The sequence below is a fragment of the Trichomycterus rosablanca genome, chromosome 12 (genome assembly GCF_030014385.1).
Source record: "Trichomycterus rosablanca isolate fTriRos1 chromosome 12, fTriRos1.hap1, whole genome shotgun sequence".
NCBI lineage: Eukaryota > Metazoa > Chordata > Actinopteri > Siluriformes > Trichomycteridae > Trichomycterus > Trichomycterus rosablanca.
This window is the reverse complement of record NC_085999.1, coordinates 26,834,401-26,853,189: the sequence shown is the minus strand read 5'-3', so window position 1 is coordinate 26,853,189 and position 18,789 is coordinate 26,834,401. Positions and strand designations below refer to the sequence as shown.

General features: G+C 41.0%; 1 protein-coding gene across 1 annotated transcript in view; it reads left to right on the top strand.

Annotated features, from left to right (window-relative positions):
* Positions 1–17,678, top strand: part of parp14rs3 (poly(ADP-ribose) polymerase family member 14-related sequence 3) — a 44,089-nt gene extending 26,411 nt beyond the window's left edge. Inside the window, exons 14-28 of the mRNA XM_063005793.1 lie at positions 89–255; positions 357–408; positions 3,592–3,696; positions 3,881–3,943; positions 4,455–4,631; positions 4,713–4,885; positions 5,544–5,640; positions 5,775–5,894; positions 9,500–9,562; positions 10,897–11,073; positions 11,164–11,346; positions 12,734–13,348; positions 15,592–15,746; positions 17,074–17,248; positions 17,333–17,678. Coding sequence (XP_062861863.1) covers positions 89–255; positions 357–408; positions 3,592–3,696; positions 3,881–3,943; positions 4,455–4,631; positions 4,713–4,885; positions 5,544–5,640; positions 5,775–5,894; positions 9,500–9,562; positions 10,897–11,073; positions 11,164–11,346; positions 12,734–13,348; positions 15,592–15,746; positions 17,074–17,248; positions 17,333–17,631 — 2,621 coding nt within the window. The 3' untranslated portion in view covers positions 17,632–17,678. The remainder of the gene's footprint in view (positions 1–88; positions 256–356; positions 409–3,591; positions 3,697–3,880; positions 3,944–4,454; positions 4,632–4,712; positions 4,886–5,543; positions 5,641–5,774; positions 5,895–9,499; positions 9,563–10,896; positions 11,074–11,163; positions 11,347–12,733; positions 13,349–15,591; positions 15,747–17,073; positions 17,249–17,332) is intronic.
* Positions 17,679–18,789: the final 1,111 nt, after the last annotated feature.

The window sequence follows — 18,789 nt, the reverse complement described above, 5'->3', positions numbered from 1 at the left end:
CACAATCATGTATACTCATGTGTTTTATTAAGCGCAATACAACAAGAATATAATAACTGTAAAATGTCAATTTAAACGTTTTTTATAGGGAGAGGTTCTATCGGAGCAAATAAATCCATTGAGGCAATTGTTTCTGGAGTGGAAAAACATCTGAGTTATTTGCAATCATCCTCTCTTAAGAAGATCACTGTGGTGCCGTTTGAACAGACAGCTTTTGATGCATTCAGCAGTTTTTTCAAGGTGATAAACAACAGGGTTATTAATTATTTATTTGTATTATTTAGTGTTAATTAATTTGTATTTCGTTATTTCTGTGTACTAAATCATTGTTTTTTTTTCTGTCCCATTTTTTTCAGTCCTACTCTGAAACATCCCAGGCAGCTCAGCATTCCTTGCCTGCAAATCAAGGTTTTCAAATTAAAATACTCAATATGGCTAAATACAGTGTATCACAAAAGTGAGTACACCCCTCACATTTCTGCAAATATTTCATTATATCTTTTCATGGGACAACACTATAGACATGAAACTTGGATATAACTTAGAGTAGTCAGTGTACAGCTTGTATAGCAGTGTAGATTTACTGTCTTCTGAAAATAACTCAACACACAGCCATTAATGTCTAAATAGCTGGCAACATAAGTGAGTACACCCCACAGTGAACATGTCCAAATTGTGCCCAAAGTGTCAATATTTTGTGTGACCACCATTATTATCACTGCCTTAACCCTCCTGGGCATGGAATTCACCAGAGCTGCACAGGTTGCTACTGGAATCCTCTTCCACTCCTCCATGATGACATCACAGAGCTGGTGGATGTTAGACACCTTGAACTCCTCCACCTTCCACTTGAGGATGCGCCACAGGTGCTCAATTGGGTTTAGTCCATCACCTTTACCTTCAGCTTCCTCAGCAAGGCAGTTGTCATCTTGGAGGTTGTGTTTGGGGTCGTTATCCTGTTGGAAAACTGCCATGAGGCCCAGTTTTCGAAGGGAGGGGATCATGCTCTGTTTCAGAATGTCACAGTATATGTTGGAATTCATGTTTCCCTCAATGAACTGCAGCTCCCCAGTGCCAGCAACACTCATGCAGCCCAAGACCATGATGCTACCACCACCATGCTTGACTGTAGGCAAGATACAGTTGTCTTGGTACTTCTCACCAGGGCGCCGCCACACATGCTGGACACCATCTGAGCCAAACAAGTTTATCTTGGTCTCGTCAGACCACAGGACATTCCAGTAATCCATGTTCTTGGACTGCTTGTCTTCAGCAAACTGTTTGCGGGCTTTCTTGTGCGTCAGCTTCCTTCTGGGATGACGACCATGCAGACCGAGTTGATGCAGTGTGCGGCGTATGGTCTGAGCACTGACAGGCTGACCTCCCACGTCTTCAACCTCTGCAGCAATGCTGGCAGCACTCATGTGTCTATTTTTAAAAGCCAACCTCTGGATATGACGCCGAACACGTGGACTCAACTTCTTTGGTCGACCCTGGCGAAGCCTGTTCCGAGTGGAACCTGTCCTGGAAAACCGCAGTATGACCTTGGCCACCATGCTGTAGCTCAGTTTCAGGGTGTTAGCAATCTTCTTATAGCCCAGGCCATCTTTGTGGGGAGCAACAATTCTATTTCTCACATCCTCAGAGAGTTCTTTGCCAAGAGGTGCCATGTTGAATATCCAGTGGCCAGTATGAGAGAATTGTACCCAAAACACCAAATTTAACAGCCCTGCTCCCCATTTACACCTGGGACCTTGACACATGACACCAGGGAGGGACAACGACACATTTGGGCACAATTTGGACATGTTCACTGTGGGGTGTACTCACTTATGTTGCCAGCTATTTAGACATTAATGGCTGTGTGTTGAGTTATTTTCAGAAGACAGTAAATCTACACTGCTATACAAGCTGTACACTGACTACTCTAAGTTATATCCAAGTTTCATGTCTATAGTGTTGTCCCATGAAAAGATATAATGAAATATTTGCAGAAATGTGAGGGGTGTACTCACTTTCGTGATACACTGTATATGTGAGCATATCATCTAATTTTAGAGTTTGGGTGTTAGCAGCTGTATAAAATCACTCACTTTCTTACCTGCTTATCCAATTTAGGGTTGCATGATGCTGGAGCGTATTCCAGCTTTTCAATGGGTGCAAGGCCCACAGTAACACCTTGGTCCATCGCAGGGCAGACATAAATATTCATAAACATACGCACACCCATTCACCTATAGGGCAATTCAGTGTCTCCAATTAACCTGACTGCATGTTTTTTGACTGTGGGAGGAAACCGGAGCTCCCGGAGGAAACCCACGCAGACATGGGGAGAACATGCAAACTCTGCACAGAAAGGACCCGGACCACCCCGAGGTGACAGTGCTACCCACCAAGCCACCGTGCCGCCCTGTATGAAATCAGTTATTTATTAAAAATAAATTATTCTTTCATATTAATAGAAGCAGTTTAATCTTTGTAAAAACATGGATTGAGTTTGTAAAGAATCTCCACTGGCGAGCCAGGTCTTTATGTCTAATATTAGTGGCTGATCTCACAAATGTTTTTCTGACAGAATGGGCCCAAATTTCCATAGATTACTTACCAGGAGTAGACATTGTTGTAGTCACAAAGTCCAATAGGTTTATCATTAGGCAGCCACATAATTTTGGCCATTTAATGTACACTGATCAGCCATAACCTTAAAACCAGCCCCTTGTTTCTACACTCACTGTCCAGTTTTATCAGCTCCACTTACCATATAAAAACACTTTGTAGTTCTACAATTACTGACTGTTGTCCATCTGTTTCTCTGCATACTGTGTTAGCCCCCTTTTATGCTGTTCTTCAATGGTCAGGACCCCCAGGAGTAGGTATTATTCGGGTGGTGGATCATTCTCAGCACTGCAGTGACACTGATATGGTGGTGGTGTGTTAGTGTGTGTTGTTCTGATATGAGTGGATAAGACACAGCAGCGCTGATGGAGTTTTTAAACACCTCACTGTCACTGCTGGACTGAGAATAGTCCACCAATCTAAAATTTCCAGCCAACAGCAGCATCCTGTGACCACTGATGAAGGTGTAGAAGATGACCAACTCAAACAGCAGCAATAGATGAGCAATGGTCTCCGACTTTACATCTACAAGGTGGACCATCTAGGTAGTGTCTAATAGAGTGGACAGCGAGTGGACACGGTATTTAAAAACTCCAGCACTGCTGCTGTGTCTGATCCACATAGACCCAAGCCCACCACCTAAATAATACCTGCTCTGTTGTGGTCTTGTGGGGGTCCTGACCATTGAAGATCAGGGTGAAAGCAGGCTAAAAAATGCATACAGAGAAACAGATGGACTACAGTCAGTAATTGTAGGACTACAAAGTGCTTCTATATGGTAAGTGGAGCTGATTAAATGGACAGTGAGATTTGAAACGAGGTGGTTTTAATGTTATGGCTGATCGGTGTATGTAGTATTTCCATTTACATTCCTTGAAACATTACTTACAAAGCAGTTGAAGAATGATGATTAATTTAGATTATTAATTAGATTGTTTCCAGAGTTACATTTTGTATTTTTTTATTTCCCATTAGTCAAAATTGCTGGAGTGAGAATTGAGGTAAAGAAGGGAACTATCACCAACGAAACTGTCCGAGGCATCGTCAACACCACCAATGACCAAATGAACTTGACAGGAGGTGTGTACTTGTGTGTGGATACACTCTTGCACTATTAATCTTTCCCATGTTCTCTCAGTGTCTGCATTGGTTTTCATCCGTTGGTTGTGCAATTCTGTCCATGTTCTTTAATTAAAGATTTTATAGAGCCCTACTCATGGATGTATCCATTGTATATAATTTTGTTAAATCAACTTTCTTTCAGGAGTTTCAGGGGCCATTTTCAAAGCGGCTGGTCCCTCTGTTGCACAGGAGTGTCAATATCATGGTAAGTTCCCGATGCTTTGAGCAGTAATACAAAGGTCTATAATGTAAACATACACCGACCAGGCATAACATTATGAGCACTGACAGCTGAAGTGAATAACACTGATTGTCTCTTTATCACTGCACCTGTTAGTTGGTGGGATATATTAGGAAGCAAGTGAACATTTTATCCTCAAAGTTAATGTGTTATATCAGCTATTGTTAATAAATGAAATGAAGTTGTGCAGACAAAACATGAAATATCTCAGGTTCATCCTGTCTGCAATCAAATAAAAGTCAAAGTAAATGTAAGGAACTCTGCATTCTTATTTTATTTGCATTTTCCGTACTGTCCCAACTTTTTCTGATTTGGGGTTATAAATCAATGGGATGTCCCACAAGGTAGTCACATACTTTGGCTGTGTAGTGTACTTCTCTACAAATTGATTACAGTGTTGTTAAAGCAGCACATGTGGAAAATCAAAGCTAGAGATTTTATATGTGACAGGACATTTTGATTACTGCTTGTCTAGGCCCAATTCGGAGTGATACAGTGGCAGTAACCAGTGGTGGAAATCTGCAATGTGATTTTATCATTCACATGATGGGACCTCACACTTCTGCCGAGGCCAGGTTACGGGTGAAGAAAGCACTGGAGCAGTGTGAGGAAAAGCAGATCAGCACCATTTCCTTCCCAGCTGTTGGCACAGGTTAGAGATGAGTTGTAAATGATGTTTCTGAGTACTGTTTCACACTAGATAAATTACTCAGCCTGTGTCTTTTTCTCAAAGGTGGAGGTGGCCTTACGGGTGTGCAGTCTATTAATGCGATGCTACAAGGCTTTAAAGATCACCTAACACAACGCTGCTTCACTGCCATTAAACTCATCTATGTGGTCGTCAGCCAAGACGAGCTATTGAAAGAGGTTCTTCAGGGTCTAAAACAGTGGACCTCCGAGGCTCAGGTTAAAAGCAAATTCATGCACTTACTCACTTTCTTAACCGCTTATCCAATTAGGGGTGGGGTGCTGGAGCCTATCCCAGCTTTTCAGTGGGCGCAAGGCACACAGTAACACCCTGGACGGGGGGCGCCAGTCCATCCCAGGGCAGACACACATACACACAAACATTCACCTATAGGGCAATTCTGTATCTCCAATTAACCTGCCTGCATGTTTTTGGACTGTGGGAGGAAACCGGAGCACCAGGAGGAAACCCACGCAGACATGGGGAGAACATGCAAACTCCGCACAGAAAGGACCCGGACCACCCCACCTGGGGATCGAACCCAGAACCTTCTTGCTGTGAGGCGACAGTGCTACCCACTGAGCCACAGTGCCGCCCTAAAGTAGAACCTTAAGGGTAAAACATATGTCTGTAGATACAGAGGAAGTCACTCCTGTCTAGTCTTGTGGGATGCCAATTTGTAAAGTTTCTGGGTGACCCATTTAGCCTACAACCATCAGCAAGGGCACTGTGTTTATTAAAATCTTGCATAGGGTACCATGTAGTAGGACATCTGTGCTTACTAACCTCATTTACAGCCCACAATGCTTGATTCTGATACGCAAATGTAATTATTTTAAGATAAATATGTAATTTCTATTGAAACAATGTCTGTAGGAGGAAAAAGACTTAGAGGACGAGCGATTAAAAATCATCGAGGAAGATAAATGGTATTATGGCTCAGGTGAAGAAGGAAAAGAAGATGACTGTAGTGGTAAGACTGTTTTAATAAATCTATTGAAGATTTTTTCACTGTCAATTAAATTTCTTTGACAGTGATTGACAGTGAAAAAACAGATGATTTTTTCACTGTCAATTAAATTTCTTTTTCAATTTGTTTACATCCAGCAAACATCACAGATGTGTTAATCGGACCGGTGAATGTGAAAGTGCTCTGTGGTGACATTACAAAGGAGATGACAGAGGCCATAGTCAACAGCACTAATACCAGCCTTAATCTTAGCTCAGGTAACTCGTATGTTTATTTTTCAAGCCTATGTTGTATTATTTATACAGCCTCACTGTATAAATTCAAATAAAAGCTTTTTTTACTGGTATAAAAATATATTTTTGTAAATATATGCCTGCAACACATTGCAAAAAAGTTGGAAAATTGTTTGTGAAACAATTGAAAACACCTGTTTTGGGCCGCTCATGTGGCACAGCAGTAAAATACACTAGCACACCAGAGCTGGGTTTTCGAATACATCATATCCAATCTCAGCTCTGCCATCCGGCTGGGCTGGGAGGCTACATGAACAACGTTTGGCTGTTGTTCATCCAGGTAGGGAGCTGGATAGGGACCTCATAACTGATGCAATTACGACCTCTGCTGGCTGAAAAGATGCAGTTGGGTACTGCTCGCGTGTCAGAGGGGGCGTGTGTCGGTTCGCTCTCCTCAATCAGGGGTGGGGGTCAGCACCAGTAGAGAGGGAGCATAACGCAATCAGGTAAAAATTGGACGTGCTAAAAATGGGGAGAAAATAGGGAGAAACATGCATAAAAAAAAATGAAAGGCTTAATTTGTTGTTTATGAGCAAGGATGAGTCAATGAGTAATTTCGCCAGTTAGTAAATAGTCGGTGGCAAAGTGGAATTGGGGTTAAAATGACTAAAAGTGTTAACTGCAAACCTGGCCTTCTCCTCATAAAAGCTCCTTTGGCTGTGTATACACACACACACACACCAAAATATTATGAAAAGATTGCCCAAAACAATAGACTAATGGGGCTAAATGGGGCCATAAAGTGCATGTATCTATAGACTATAGAATCTCTTGCATAACTGTCTAGGCATGTCCAAAGTTTTATACGTCCCACGTCTTCAAACGGCATTATCTGTGGCCCGCCAGCACAGTCAAACAAAAATAAGAAATCATACAAATTCAACATGCAATTCCTCTTTTTACCAGATGGTGGCTGCCACACTGTGTAAGTATGCATTCACATGAGAAGCGGCAAAACCGCGAATGAGACACACGCTAAACACCAGAGCTGGGATCTCGAATACATCGTATTGAATCTCGGGTCTGCCTCATGAACAACGATTGGCCTGTTGTTCAGATAGGGGTGGGATATTAAAGCCAGATAGGGACTCTCTCATAACTAATGCAATTACGACCTCTGCTGGCTGATTGATGGTGCCTGCACAGAGACGGGAAAAGAGTGCTGTCAGGGTGCGTCTCTCTGTACATTTACATTTTCAGCATTTAGCAGACGCTTTTATCCAAAGTGACTTACACAATGAGCAATTGAGGATTAAGGGCCTTGCTTAGGGACCCAACAGTGGCAACTTGGTGGTGGCGGGGCTTGAACCGAGAACCTTCTGCTTACTAGTCCAGTACCTTAACCACCGAGCTATCACTGTATCACTGTACACAGTGCTGATCCGCATTGCACTCGTCAAAGTGTAGGTGACAAAAACAAAAAGCAAATGAGACAACACAGGCTGTACAAACAACGATTAACTGGAACAAAATTTTACGTGACGTACTGTACTAAAACAACGACCTAACAATTTCAGTGGTAGAGAAAACTTATGACCAGTAATAATTTACTGGTAATAAAAGCTATGTATATAATATACAGTGTATCACAAAAGTGAGTACACCCCTCACATTTCTGCAGATATTTAAGTATATCTTTTCATGGGACAACACTGACAAAATGACACTTTGACACAATGAAAAGTAGTCTGTGTGCAGCTTATATAACAGTGTAAATTTATTCTTCCCTCAAAATAACTCAAAATACAGCCATTAATGTCTAAACCATCGGCAACAAAAGTGAGTACACCCCTAAGAGACTACACCCCTAAATGTCCAAATTGAGCACTGCTTGTCATTTTCCCTCCAAAATGTCATGTGATTTGTTAGTGTTACTAGGTCTCAGGTGTGCATAGGGAGCAGGTGTGTTCAATTTAGTAGTACAGCTCTCACACTCTCTGATACTGGTCACTGAAAGTTCCAACATGGCACCTCATGGCAAAGAACTCTCTGAGGATCTTAAAAGACGAATTGTTGCGCTACATGAAGATGGCCAAGGCTACAAGAAGATTGCCAACACCCTGAAACTGAGCTGCAGCACAGTGGCCAAGATCATCCAGCGTTTTAAAAGAGCAGGGTCCACTCAGAACAGACCTCGTGTTGGTCGTCCAAAGAAGCTGAGTGCACGTGCTCAGCGTTACATCCAGCTGCTGTCTTTGAAAGATAGGCGCAGGAGTGCTGTCAGCATTGCTGCAGAGATTGAAAAGGTGGGGGGTCAGCCTGTCAGTGCTCAGACCATACGCCGCACACTACATCAAATTGGTCTGCATGGCTGTCACCCCAGAAGGAAGCCTCTTCTGAAGTCTCTACACAAGAAAGCCCGCAAACAGTTTGCTGAAGACATGTCAACAAAGGACATGGATTACTGGAACCATGTCCTATGGTTTGATGAGACCAAGATTAATTTGTTTGGTTCAGATGGTCTCAAGCATGTGTGGCGGCAATCAGGTGAGGAGTACAAAGATAAGTGTGTCATGCCTACAGTCAAGCATGGTGGTGGGAATGCCATGGTCTGGAGCTGCATGAGTGCAGCAGGTGTTGGGGAGATACATTTCATTGAGGGACACATTAACTCCAATATGTACTGTGAAATACTGAAGCAGAGCATGATCCCCTCCCTCCGGAAACTGGTTCGCAGGGCAGTGTTCCAGCATGATAATGACCCCAAACACACCTCTAAGACGACCACTGCTTTATTGAAGAGGCTGAGGGTAAAGGTGATGGACTGGCCAAGCATGTCTCCAGACCTAAACCCAATAGAACATCTTTGGGGCATCCTCAAGCGGAAGGTAGAGGAACGCAAAGTCTCGAATATCCGCCAGCTCCGTGATGTCGTCATGGAGGAGTGGAAAAGCATTCCAGTGGCAACCTGTGAAGCTCTGGTAAACTCCATGCCAAGGAGAGTTAAGGCAGTTCTGGGAAATAATGGTGGCCACACAAAATATTGACACTTCAGGAACTTTCACTAAGGGGTGTACTCACTTTTGTTGCCGGTGGTTTAGACATTAATGGCTGTATATTGAGTTATTTTGAGGGAAGAATAAATTTACACTGTTATATAAGCTGCACACAGACTACTTTTCATTGTGTCAAAGTGTCATTTTGTCAGTGTTGTCCCATGAAAAGATATACTTAAATATCTGCAGAAATGTGAGGGGTGTACTCACTTTTGTGATACACTGTATGTATTTTTTTTGTATATGCACTTTAACTTTTAGTCTTTGAGTTTCTGTTAGAAATTTAGATATCTTGTTCTGTATGCTCTGATTTGTTCATCTGAATGCTTACATTTGGTTACTTTGTTATTTGCTGTGTGAAAATACAATTATTAAATAACAGTGTTATTTTATAATATTAAATAATAATTTCTATGCATATTTTATTGTTTAAAATAATGTCATCAGGGACTGTTGCCCCTAGGGCTCTTTAACATTATCAAATATAACCCTTCTTGAAAAAATTTTGGACACCACCGGTCTAAGCTAATGTAAATGTTTTGGGGTTGCTTTATTTATTTATTTTTTTTTCAGGTGTTTCAGCAGCCATTCTTGAAGCAGCCGGGCAGACTGTTGTGAAAGAGTGCAATAAACTGGGTAATTCCCATCTTTTAAATCCCTGTTTTAGTTTCACTTAATTCTGCTAGTCCCATGGCAAAAAGTATATAGACATACCAATTTAAATTAAACAACTTTAGTCTTGCATGACTGGGGACTCTACTGACATTTTAAAGAATTTTGTGAGATGGTTTGGATTAAGGGTGGTTGGGAATGACATCTTCCTTTATTTTACAAGTAAATCACAACACATCAAGGACATTCATACAATATTGATAGGGGTTGAAGGAGGCTGTGTCCTAAATCACATACCACTGTATTTGACAGACAGAGATGCTGCAGAATTAGAATCGTTGTCTTCACTGTCTTCACCCAGTTCATGAAGTTCAGTAAAGATTCTTGTGCTTTTTTACATGCTTTCATACGTCATGAACCTGTTCTGCGAGCTTTATTAGTCTAATACTTTGTGACTAAGCTATTGTTTCTTATGATGATACTTACTTTCTGTATCTATAAATAGTACAAGGCTGTACACCGCCCAAGCATAACGTTTTGACCACTGACAAGTGACGTGAATAACACTACACTGATTATCTCTTCATCACGGCACCTGTTAGTGGGTGGGATATATTAGGCAGCGAGTGAACATTTTATCCTCAAAGTTGGTGTGTTAGAAGCAGGAAAAATGGGAGAGCGTGAGGATTTGAGTGAGTTTGACAAGGGCCAAATTGTAATGGCTAGACGACTGGGTCAGAGCATCTCTGCAGAAAACTGCAGCTCTTGTGGGGTGTTCCCGGTCTGCAGTGCTCAGTATCTAACAAAGGTGGTCCAAGGAAGGAACAGTGGTCAAGGCTCATTGATGCCGTGTGGTCCGATCCAACAGACGAGCTACTGTAGCTCATATTGCTGAAGAAGTTAATGCTGGTTCTTGTGAAAGGTGTCAGAATACACAGTGCATCACAGTTGCAGGGCTGTTTTGGCAGCAAAATGGGGACCAACACAATATTAGAAAGGTGGTCATAATGTTAAATAAAATAAAAATACACCCTGTATTTACTGCAATTTCTACTGTCAACTGTCAACCCAATCTTAAAGGAAATATAGCAATGGGATGAGTATTGATCAGAATATACCAAAGCAGCATTTGTAGACAAAGCACAACTGTCTCTATGCATTTAGCCAACAATGGGAAGCTTTGAATATGTGTATGAAATGTATTCATGGTCATGAGATTGCAACAAATGCATGTAGGCATGTAGGTTTGTTTTAATCGTACCAGCATGAGGAGGTTAATGTAGCCATGGTTTGCTATAAGTGCTTGGAATATGTCATTGCTTGCCTAAACAACCTATTTTTTCCATCTCTGGATAAAGGCATCCAACCCGGTGATGGCGTGGTAATCACAGGAGCTGGGAAACTTCCAACTAAGAACATTGTCCACATGGTTGGGCAGACCAGTGAGATGGAAATCACCAGAGTAATGTATAAAGTCCTGAAAAAGTGTGAAGAAAACATGATTCGGTCTGTTTCATTTCCAGCTTTAGGAACTGGTAAGCACAACCATTCAGTACTACACCAATGTGAGTAAATGATTGTAAAGTACATATACATAAATAGAAGTGGCTTGTGTTTTCTTACAGGAGCTGGAAACCTGGCAGCAGCTCAAGTAGCGAACGCCATGCTCAACGCTGTGTCAAAATTTACTACTGACTCACCAAGGTTTTTGAAAAGTGTCCAAATTGTCATTTTTCAATCAAACATGTTGCCTGATTTTAGCAATGCGCTAAAGAATTTCAAGAAAGTCTCACCAAAACCCTTCTCAGGTAAGCTTTTGATTTGAAAACGTATTTATTAACATTTTACTCACATTGTTGGTAAATCAGTACTTGGAAATTTCAACGACAGGGAGTTTTAACAGCATTGTAAACATCTAATGTTTGAATCTGATTAGACTTTCATTTCCTGGTAGGAACCTGAGCTGCAACATTTTGAAATAGTTGAAGCTTTATTTAGAGCAGCCTGCCAAATGAAGTAGTTTAATTTAGAGCTGATCATCTACTTGTCTCTCAGCATTTTACATTAGCATAGTTATTACTTGTGATACATTAGTTAAATTATATATATATATACACCAATCAGCCATAACATTAAAACCACCTCCTTGTTTCTACACTCACTGTCCATTTTATCAGCTCCACTTACCATATAGGAGCACTTTGTAGTTCTACAATTACTGACTGTCATCCATCTGTTTCTCTACATACTTTTTTAGCCTGCTTTCACCCTGATCTTCAATGGTCAGGACCCCCACAGGACCACTACAGAGCAGGTATTATTTAGGTGGTGGATCATTCTCAGCACTGCAGTGACACTGACATGGTGTTGGTGTGTTAGTGTGTGTTGTGCTGGTATGAGTGGATCAGACACAGCAGCACTGCTGGTGTTTTTAAATACCGTGTCCACTCACTGTCCACTCTATTAGACACTCCTACCTAGTTGGTCCACTTTGTAGATGTAAAGTCAGAGACGATCGTTCATCTATTGCTGCTGTGTGAGTTGGTCATCCTTGAGATCTTCATCAGTGGTCACAGGACGCTGCCCACAGGGCGCTGTTGGCTGGTTATTTTTGGTTGGTTGACTATTATCAGTCCAGCAGTGACAGTGAGGTGTTTAAAAACTCCATCAGCGCTGCTGTGTCTGATCCACTCATACCAGCACAACACACACTAACACACCACCACCATGTCAGTGTCACTGCAGTGCTGAGAATGATCCACCACCCAAATAATACCTGCTCTGTGGTGGTCCTGTGGTGGTCCTGACCATTGAGGAACAGCATGAAAGGGGGCTTACAAAGCATGCAGAGAAACAGATGGACTACAGTCAGTAATTGTAGAACTACAAAGTGCTTCTATATGGTAAGTGAAGCTGATAAAATGGACAGTGAGTGTAGAAACAAGGAGGTGGTTTAATGTTATGGTTGATATCATGTTCCCTGTGTATTTTTTATTTATTCATATTTAATTTACTTTATTTTATAGTGTGGGTGTTTTTTTTTTTAAATAAAATTCCTAAAGTACATTTGTGCATTTACATTTGTTTTATTATTATTTGTTAATTTTATTTGAGCACATGTTACCATAAGGCTTGATTGGCAGTACTGCTTTACTTAAAAACATCTTTGCACTCTTTATTTTTTATTCCATACAGTGACCAATCAAACTTTCACCCCCAACATCAAACCAACAACGTGCCTTGCTACTGAGACAGCTGCAGTGACATTTCCGGTCACAACAGTAGCGATCTATGGAACCTCCTCTACTGACATTGCCAAAGTTAAAAAGTTCCTTGATGATCTAATTTCTGAAGAGTGTACCACTGAAGATGTCGTGTCCAGTCATCTGGCTAACCTTTCTGAAACTGAAAAGAAGGAGATCATGACGCTCAGTCTTAACAACCAAGTTCATGTTCGAGTGGCTTCCAAGGAGAAGTTAATAGTTTCAGGGAAAAAGGACGATGTCTTAGATGTCGTGAGAAAGATAGAGAAAATTGTCCGGGAGGCTCGGGACAGGGAGGTCCAGAAAGGTGAAGAGAAAAGACTGGGTGAGATATTGTGCTGGCAGATAGCTGAAGGAGAGACTTGGCAGTCACTGGGTCCCAGCATTAGCTACCAACTGGAGCTAGCTTTTCACAAGAAAGTGCAGAGCTTTACTTACCAGGACAAAGGAGAGACGTACACTGTAAACTTTAAGGAGATGAAATGCGTAAACACCAAGGGGAGGACCAGTACAGTCAAAAGAACCTTGTTTGGTGATGCGGACACAGGTAAACGTGAAAACATTACTGACCTCATCCTCAACCAATCATCTTAGGGATTAATTGGAACAGTGATTGTGAGTTATTGTGTGTTATGATAAGGTAGACTGATTCACTAAAACTTTTGTTAGTAAGCAAAAACACACACTAGCACACCAGAGCTGAGACAGAACGATTGGCTGTTGTTCAGGGTTAGGGGTAAAAAGTCAGATCATAGGTCCTCATAACTGGTGCAACTGCGGCCCCTTATGGCTGACTGATGATGCCTGCACAGGGCTGAGGAATAATGCTGATGGGGGTGTGGCCCTCCATACACAGTGCCCGTTGGTGTATGAACTCGACTCGTGCAGGTGAAAAAATGCAGTCTGTACTGACTGTACGTGCCGCAGGGGGTGTATATCGGTTGAGATGCGTCCTCAGTCAGCGATGAAGGGTCGAATCAGTATAGAGGATGCGACTAGATTAGGGGAAAAAAATTGGGGTAAAAACACACTAGCGCACCAGAGCTGGGCTCTTGAATACATCGTATCGAATTCTCAGCTCTGCCATCCAGGTGGGCTGAGTGGCCACATGAACAACAATTGGCCTGTTGTTCATATAGGGGTGGGATATTAAGCCGGATAGGGACTCCTCGTGACTGATGCAACTACGACCTCTGCTGGCTGATTGATGGCACCTGCACAGAGGCGGGGAAAAAGTGCGTTGATCAGGGCGTGTCTCTCTGTACACAAGGCTGATTTACATATATGCACTCGCCTACCCTAGTGAAAAAAAGTGTACTTAAATGTACTTAAAATATACTAAGATTTGTCTAAGTATACTATGAATAAACTAGCAAATATCTGTACTTATTTCAAACATGTTAAAAATATATTAATATCATACTTTGAGCAAGTAAACTTTTATCATACTTTTCAAAAGTTATCAAAAAGTATACTTTTAATAAATACATTAACCTGAAGTATACTACCTTATGGATTCCTTACAATTAGACATGTAAAGATGTTTGTTGTTAAAGTGAATGTTTTTACCTGTTTTAAAATCTGCTCAGTTTGAGTCAGTTTGATCTGTAATACTGAAGGTATGTTAAAAACTGTTTAGCTTTATTGTGAGTTCTAGTCATTTTAAAACACACTTAAATTGTAAATTTTAACTCGTTCATTCAAGTACACTGAATAAATATTTATGTAGTGAATTCTTTGCAAGTATAATCACAGCATCATGTGAAATCCATTAATTACAATGCAAAGTAAAAATACATAACAGTATTAAAAAGTACCTTAAAAAGTACTTTTTTTTCACTAGGGTCACAATAATGCTAAACATTTTATTTAACATACCTTCAGTATTACAGATCAAACTGACTCAAACTGAGCAATTTTAAAACATGTAAAAACATTCACTTCAACAACGAACATCTTTACATGTCTAAGCATAAGGTTGGATAAGGAATCCATAAGGTAGGTGTTACTACACCTGTGTTTATAGCGCTCCGGTGGCGCAGCAGTAAAACTCACTAACACATAAGAACTGACATGTCAAAATCTGAGGTCTGAACCTTGCGTCTGCTGAAAGTCTCAAAACCATATCAAAACATATAAAAATAACGACCCCCTACTGGTTGATGGTTACAATTCAGAGGTCAGTGCATGAGTGACGTGTTTTGCTATGAACTACAAAGAATCAGGTCTAGGAAATGGAAGTATATTTTTACTCTGAAATAAAAATATTTAAAGTCTGTTTTTAATATACGTATTTTTAATGTACTCCAAGTGCACTTGGAATACTGATTGTGCAGTTGTGAAGTGTGCTTTAATTTCACTTTAAGAGTATGTAAAACATTAGTTAGAGTTAAATGCAGTAGTATACTTAAGTTGAATTAAATATACTTAAAATAGTCTCAATTTAGTACAGTTTAGTACACGTAATACAATTCAAGTTGAGCTTTTGTATTATTTTGTACAACTAAATTATATTAAGTACAAAAATAGTTTTTCCATTTTAGCACTCTTTAAGTGTATTGATCATTAGTGTGACAATAATACACTTTAATGCACTTTAGCATATTAAAGATTGGTATACTTAAGTATACTTTTTTTTCACCAGGGTCGTGTAGAAAAATGCATACGGCTGCTGCCCACGTGTCGGAGGGGTGTGGGTTTGCTTCGTTCTAGTGGAGAGGAAGCGTGACGCAATCGGGCATATATTTAAAGATTCACTTTTTGACAGTGCTATTCATTTCTGGTTTTCAGCCATCATTCAGCCTCCAGCAACCTGGACCAAAATGGATGGGAAGGACCTGGAAATAGTTACACTGCCTCAAGACTCAGAAGAGTATAAGAGAATAAAGCAACAGTTTGAATGCAGCAGTAAATACCCTTCTGTATCTCCCGTCCAAGTTGTGCAGGTATATAAAAACTTGATCAATTTGTCATCACGCAGTAGCTCATCACTAAGGCTCTATCTAAATCACGGCTAAACAAAATCATGTCACGGATCGTGAAATATGCAATTTGCTGTGAAATACTGTATAAGGTGCTCCTAACATAACATTAAAACCACCTCCTTGTTTCTACACTCAATGTGCATTTTATCAGCTCCACTTACCATATAGAAGCACTTTGTAGTTCTACAATTACTGACTGTAGTCCATCTGTTTCTTTGCATGCCTTGTTAGCCCCCTTTCATGCTGTTCCTCAATGGTCAGGACTCTACAAGGACCACTACAGAGTAGCCATTATTTAGGTGGTGGATCATTCTCAGCTCTGCAGTGACACTGACATGGTGGTGGTATGAGTGGATCAGACACAGCAGCGCTGCTGGAGTTTTTAAATACCATGTCCACTCACTGTCCACTCTATTAGACACTTGTACCTAGTTGGTCCACCTTGTAGATGTAAAGTCAGAGACGATTGCTCATCTATTGCTGCTGTTTGAGTTGGTCATCTTTGAGATCTTCATCAGTGGTCACAGGACGCTGCCCACGGGGCGCTGTTAGCTGGATATTTTTGGTTGGTGGACTATTCTCAGTCCAGCAGTGACAGTGAGGTGTTTAAAAACTCCATCAGCACTGCTGTGTCTTATCCACTCATACCAGCACAACACACACTAACACACCACCACCATGTCAGTGTCACTGCAGTGCTGAGAATGATCCACCACCCAAATAACACCTACTCTGTAGTGGTCCTGGGAGAGTCCTGATCATTTAGGAACAGGGTGAAAGCAGGCTAACAAAGCATGCAGAGAAACAGATTAACTACAGTCAGTAATTGTAGAACTACAAAGTGCTTCTATATGGTAAGTGGAGCTGATAAAATGGATAATCGGTGTATGTGCTTACATATTGAGAGCATTTTGTCCTTTTGGGGATTTAATAATCAGTATAAAAGTGTGCTTCTCTACACACATAATCATCTCTTTGTAGTCTGTGCTGCACCTCAAAAGAACAAGCCAATTAAGTATTATGCTTCCCTATTATGCATAGTTTGTCTTTATGAACTCAGCAAACTCTAAAGACAAAATGTCCAAGATGTCGACGTCTAAAGCAACGTCCCAACCAATTCTGTGGATGCAGAGGGAGGGGTGTCAGAATCTGTAAAACAGGGTGAAATTAAGCACATTCCCCCGTGAATTTAATAGGGCCCTAATCATCACTAATTCTTAAACACTTAAACATCACGAGTTCTTAAACACTGTCAGTAATTATCAGTAATCAACTTATTTATTCCTAGATTCAGAGAATACAAAGTCAATCACAATGGCAAAAATACAGCGTGCAGAAGCAAGCAGTGGACAAGAAATACCCCAATCAGAATAACGAGCAGTTTCTCTATCACGGCACTACTAAAGCTATCTGTGAAAAGATCAATAAAAATGGATTCAATAGAAGCTTTTGTGGGAGGAACGGTAAGTCATAGGTTCTGATATGTTCTAAATCCTCAATACAACACTAATCTGTAGTACTAAATTTGACTCTGTTGTCTTTTTAAGCGGTTGTTCATGGCGATGGAACCTACTTTGCAAAAGAGTCTTGGTACTCCTGCCAGGATCAGTACTCGAACCCAGACAGGAACGGACTGAAGTACATTTACAGGGCCAGAGTTGTGACCGGGTTACCATGTCGGAGTCGAAGTGGAATGAAGGAACCAGATCCTTTGGATCCAAATGATCCCCAGGCTGGTTTGTATGACTGTGCTGTGGACAACCTGCATAATCCATTCATCTTTGTGGTGTTCTTTGATGCAGGGGCTTACCCTGACTATCTTATTACCTTCAAGAATGTATACTAGTTAACTAGTTTGACTTGTTTGGACTATTTGTAACACTTCCAGCAATAAACTGCCTTAATGTAACAACATGTGACTATGCATTTACCGAAAAGCCATAACTGATAAATACACTGATCAGCCATAACATTAAAATCACCTCCTTGTTTCTACACTCACTGTCCATTTTATCAGCTCCTCTTACCATATAGTTCTACAATTACTGACTGCAGTCCATCTGTTTCTCTACATACTTTTTGTTAGCCTACTTTCACCCTGTTCTATGGTCAGGGCCCCCACAGGGTAGGTATTATTTAGGTGGTGGATTATTCTCAGCACTGCAGTGACAATGACATGGTGGTGTGTTAGTGTGTGTTGTGCTGGTATGAGTAAATCAGTAGATGTAAAGTCAGAGACGATCGCTTATCTATTGCTGCTGTTTGAGTTGGTCATCTTCTAGACCTTCATCAGTGGTCAGAGCACGCTGCCCACGGGGTGCTGTTGACTGGATGTATTTTTGGTTGGTGGACTATTCTTAGTCCAGCAGTGACAGTGAGGTGTTTAAAAACTCCAGCAGTGCTGCTGTGTTATATCCACTCATACCAGCACAACACACACTAACACACCACCACCATGTCAGTGTCACTGCAGTACTGAGAATCATCCACCACCTAAATAATACCTACTCTGTGGTGGTCCTGTGGGGGTCCTGACCATTGAAGAACAGCATGAAAAAAGGCTAACAAAGCATGCAGAGAAACAGATGGACTACAGTCAGTAATTGTAGAACAACAAAGTGCTTCTATATGGTAAGTTGAGCTGATAAAATGGACGGTGAGTGTAGAAACACGGAGGTGGTTCTAATGTTATTGCCGATCGGTGTATATCTTACAGAAATTACATGGTAAGCAATAATGCCTTAAAGTAACAGCGATGTACTTATTACAGACTAAGCATAACATTATGACCACTGACAGGTGAAGTGAATAACACTGATTATCTCTTCATCACGGCACCTGTTAGTGGGTGGGATATACAGTATTAGGCAGCAAGTGAACATTTTATCCTCAAAGTTGATGTGTTAGAAGCAGGAAAAATGGGCAAGCGTAAGGATTTGAGTGAGTTTCACAAAAGCCAAATTGTGATGGCTAGACGACTGGGTCAGAGCATCTGTGGTCATAA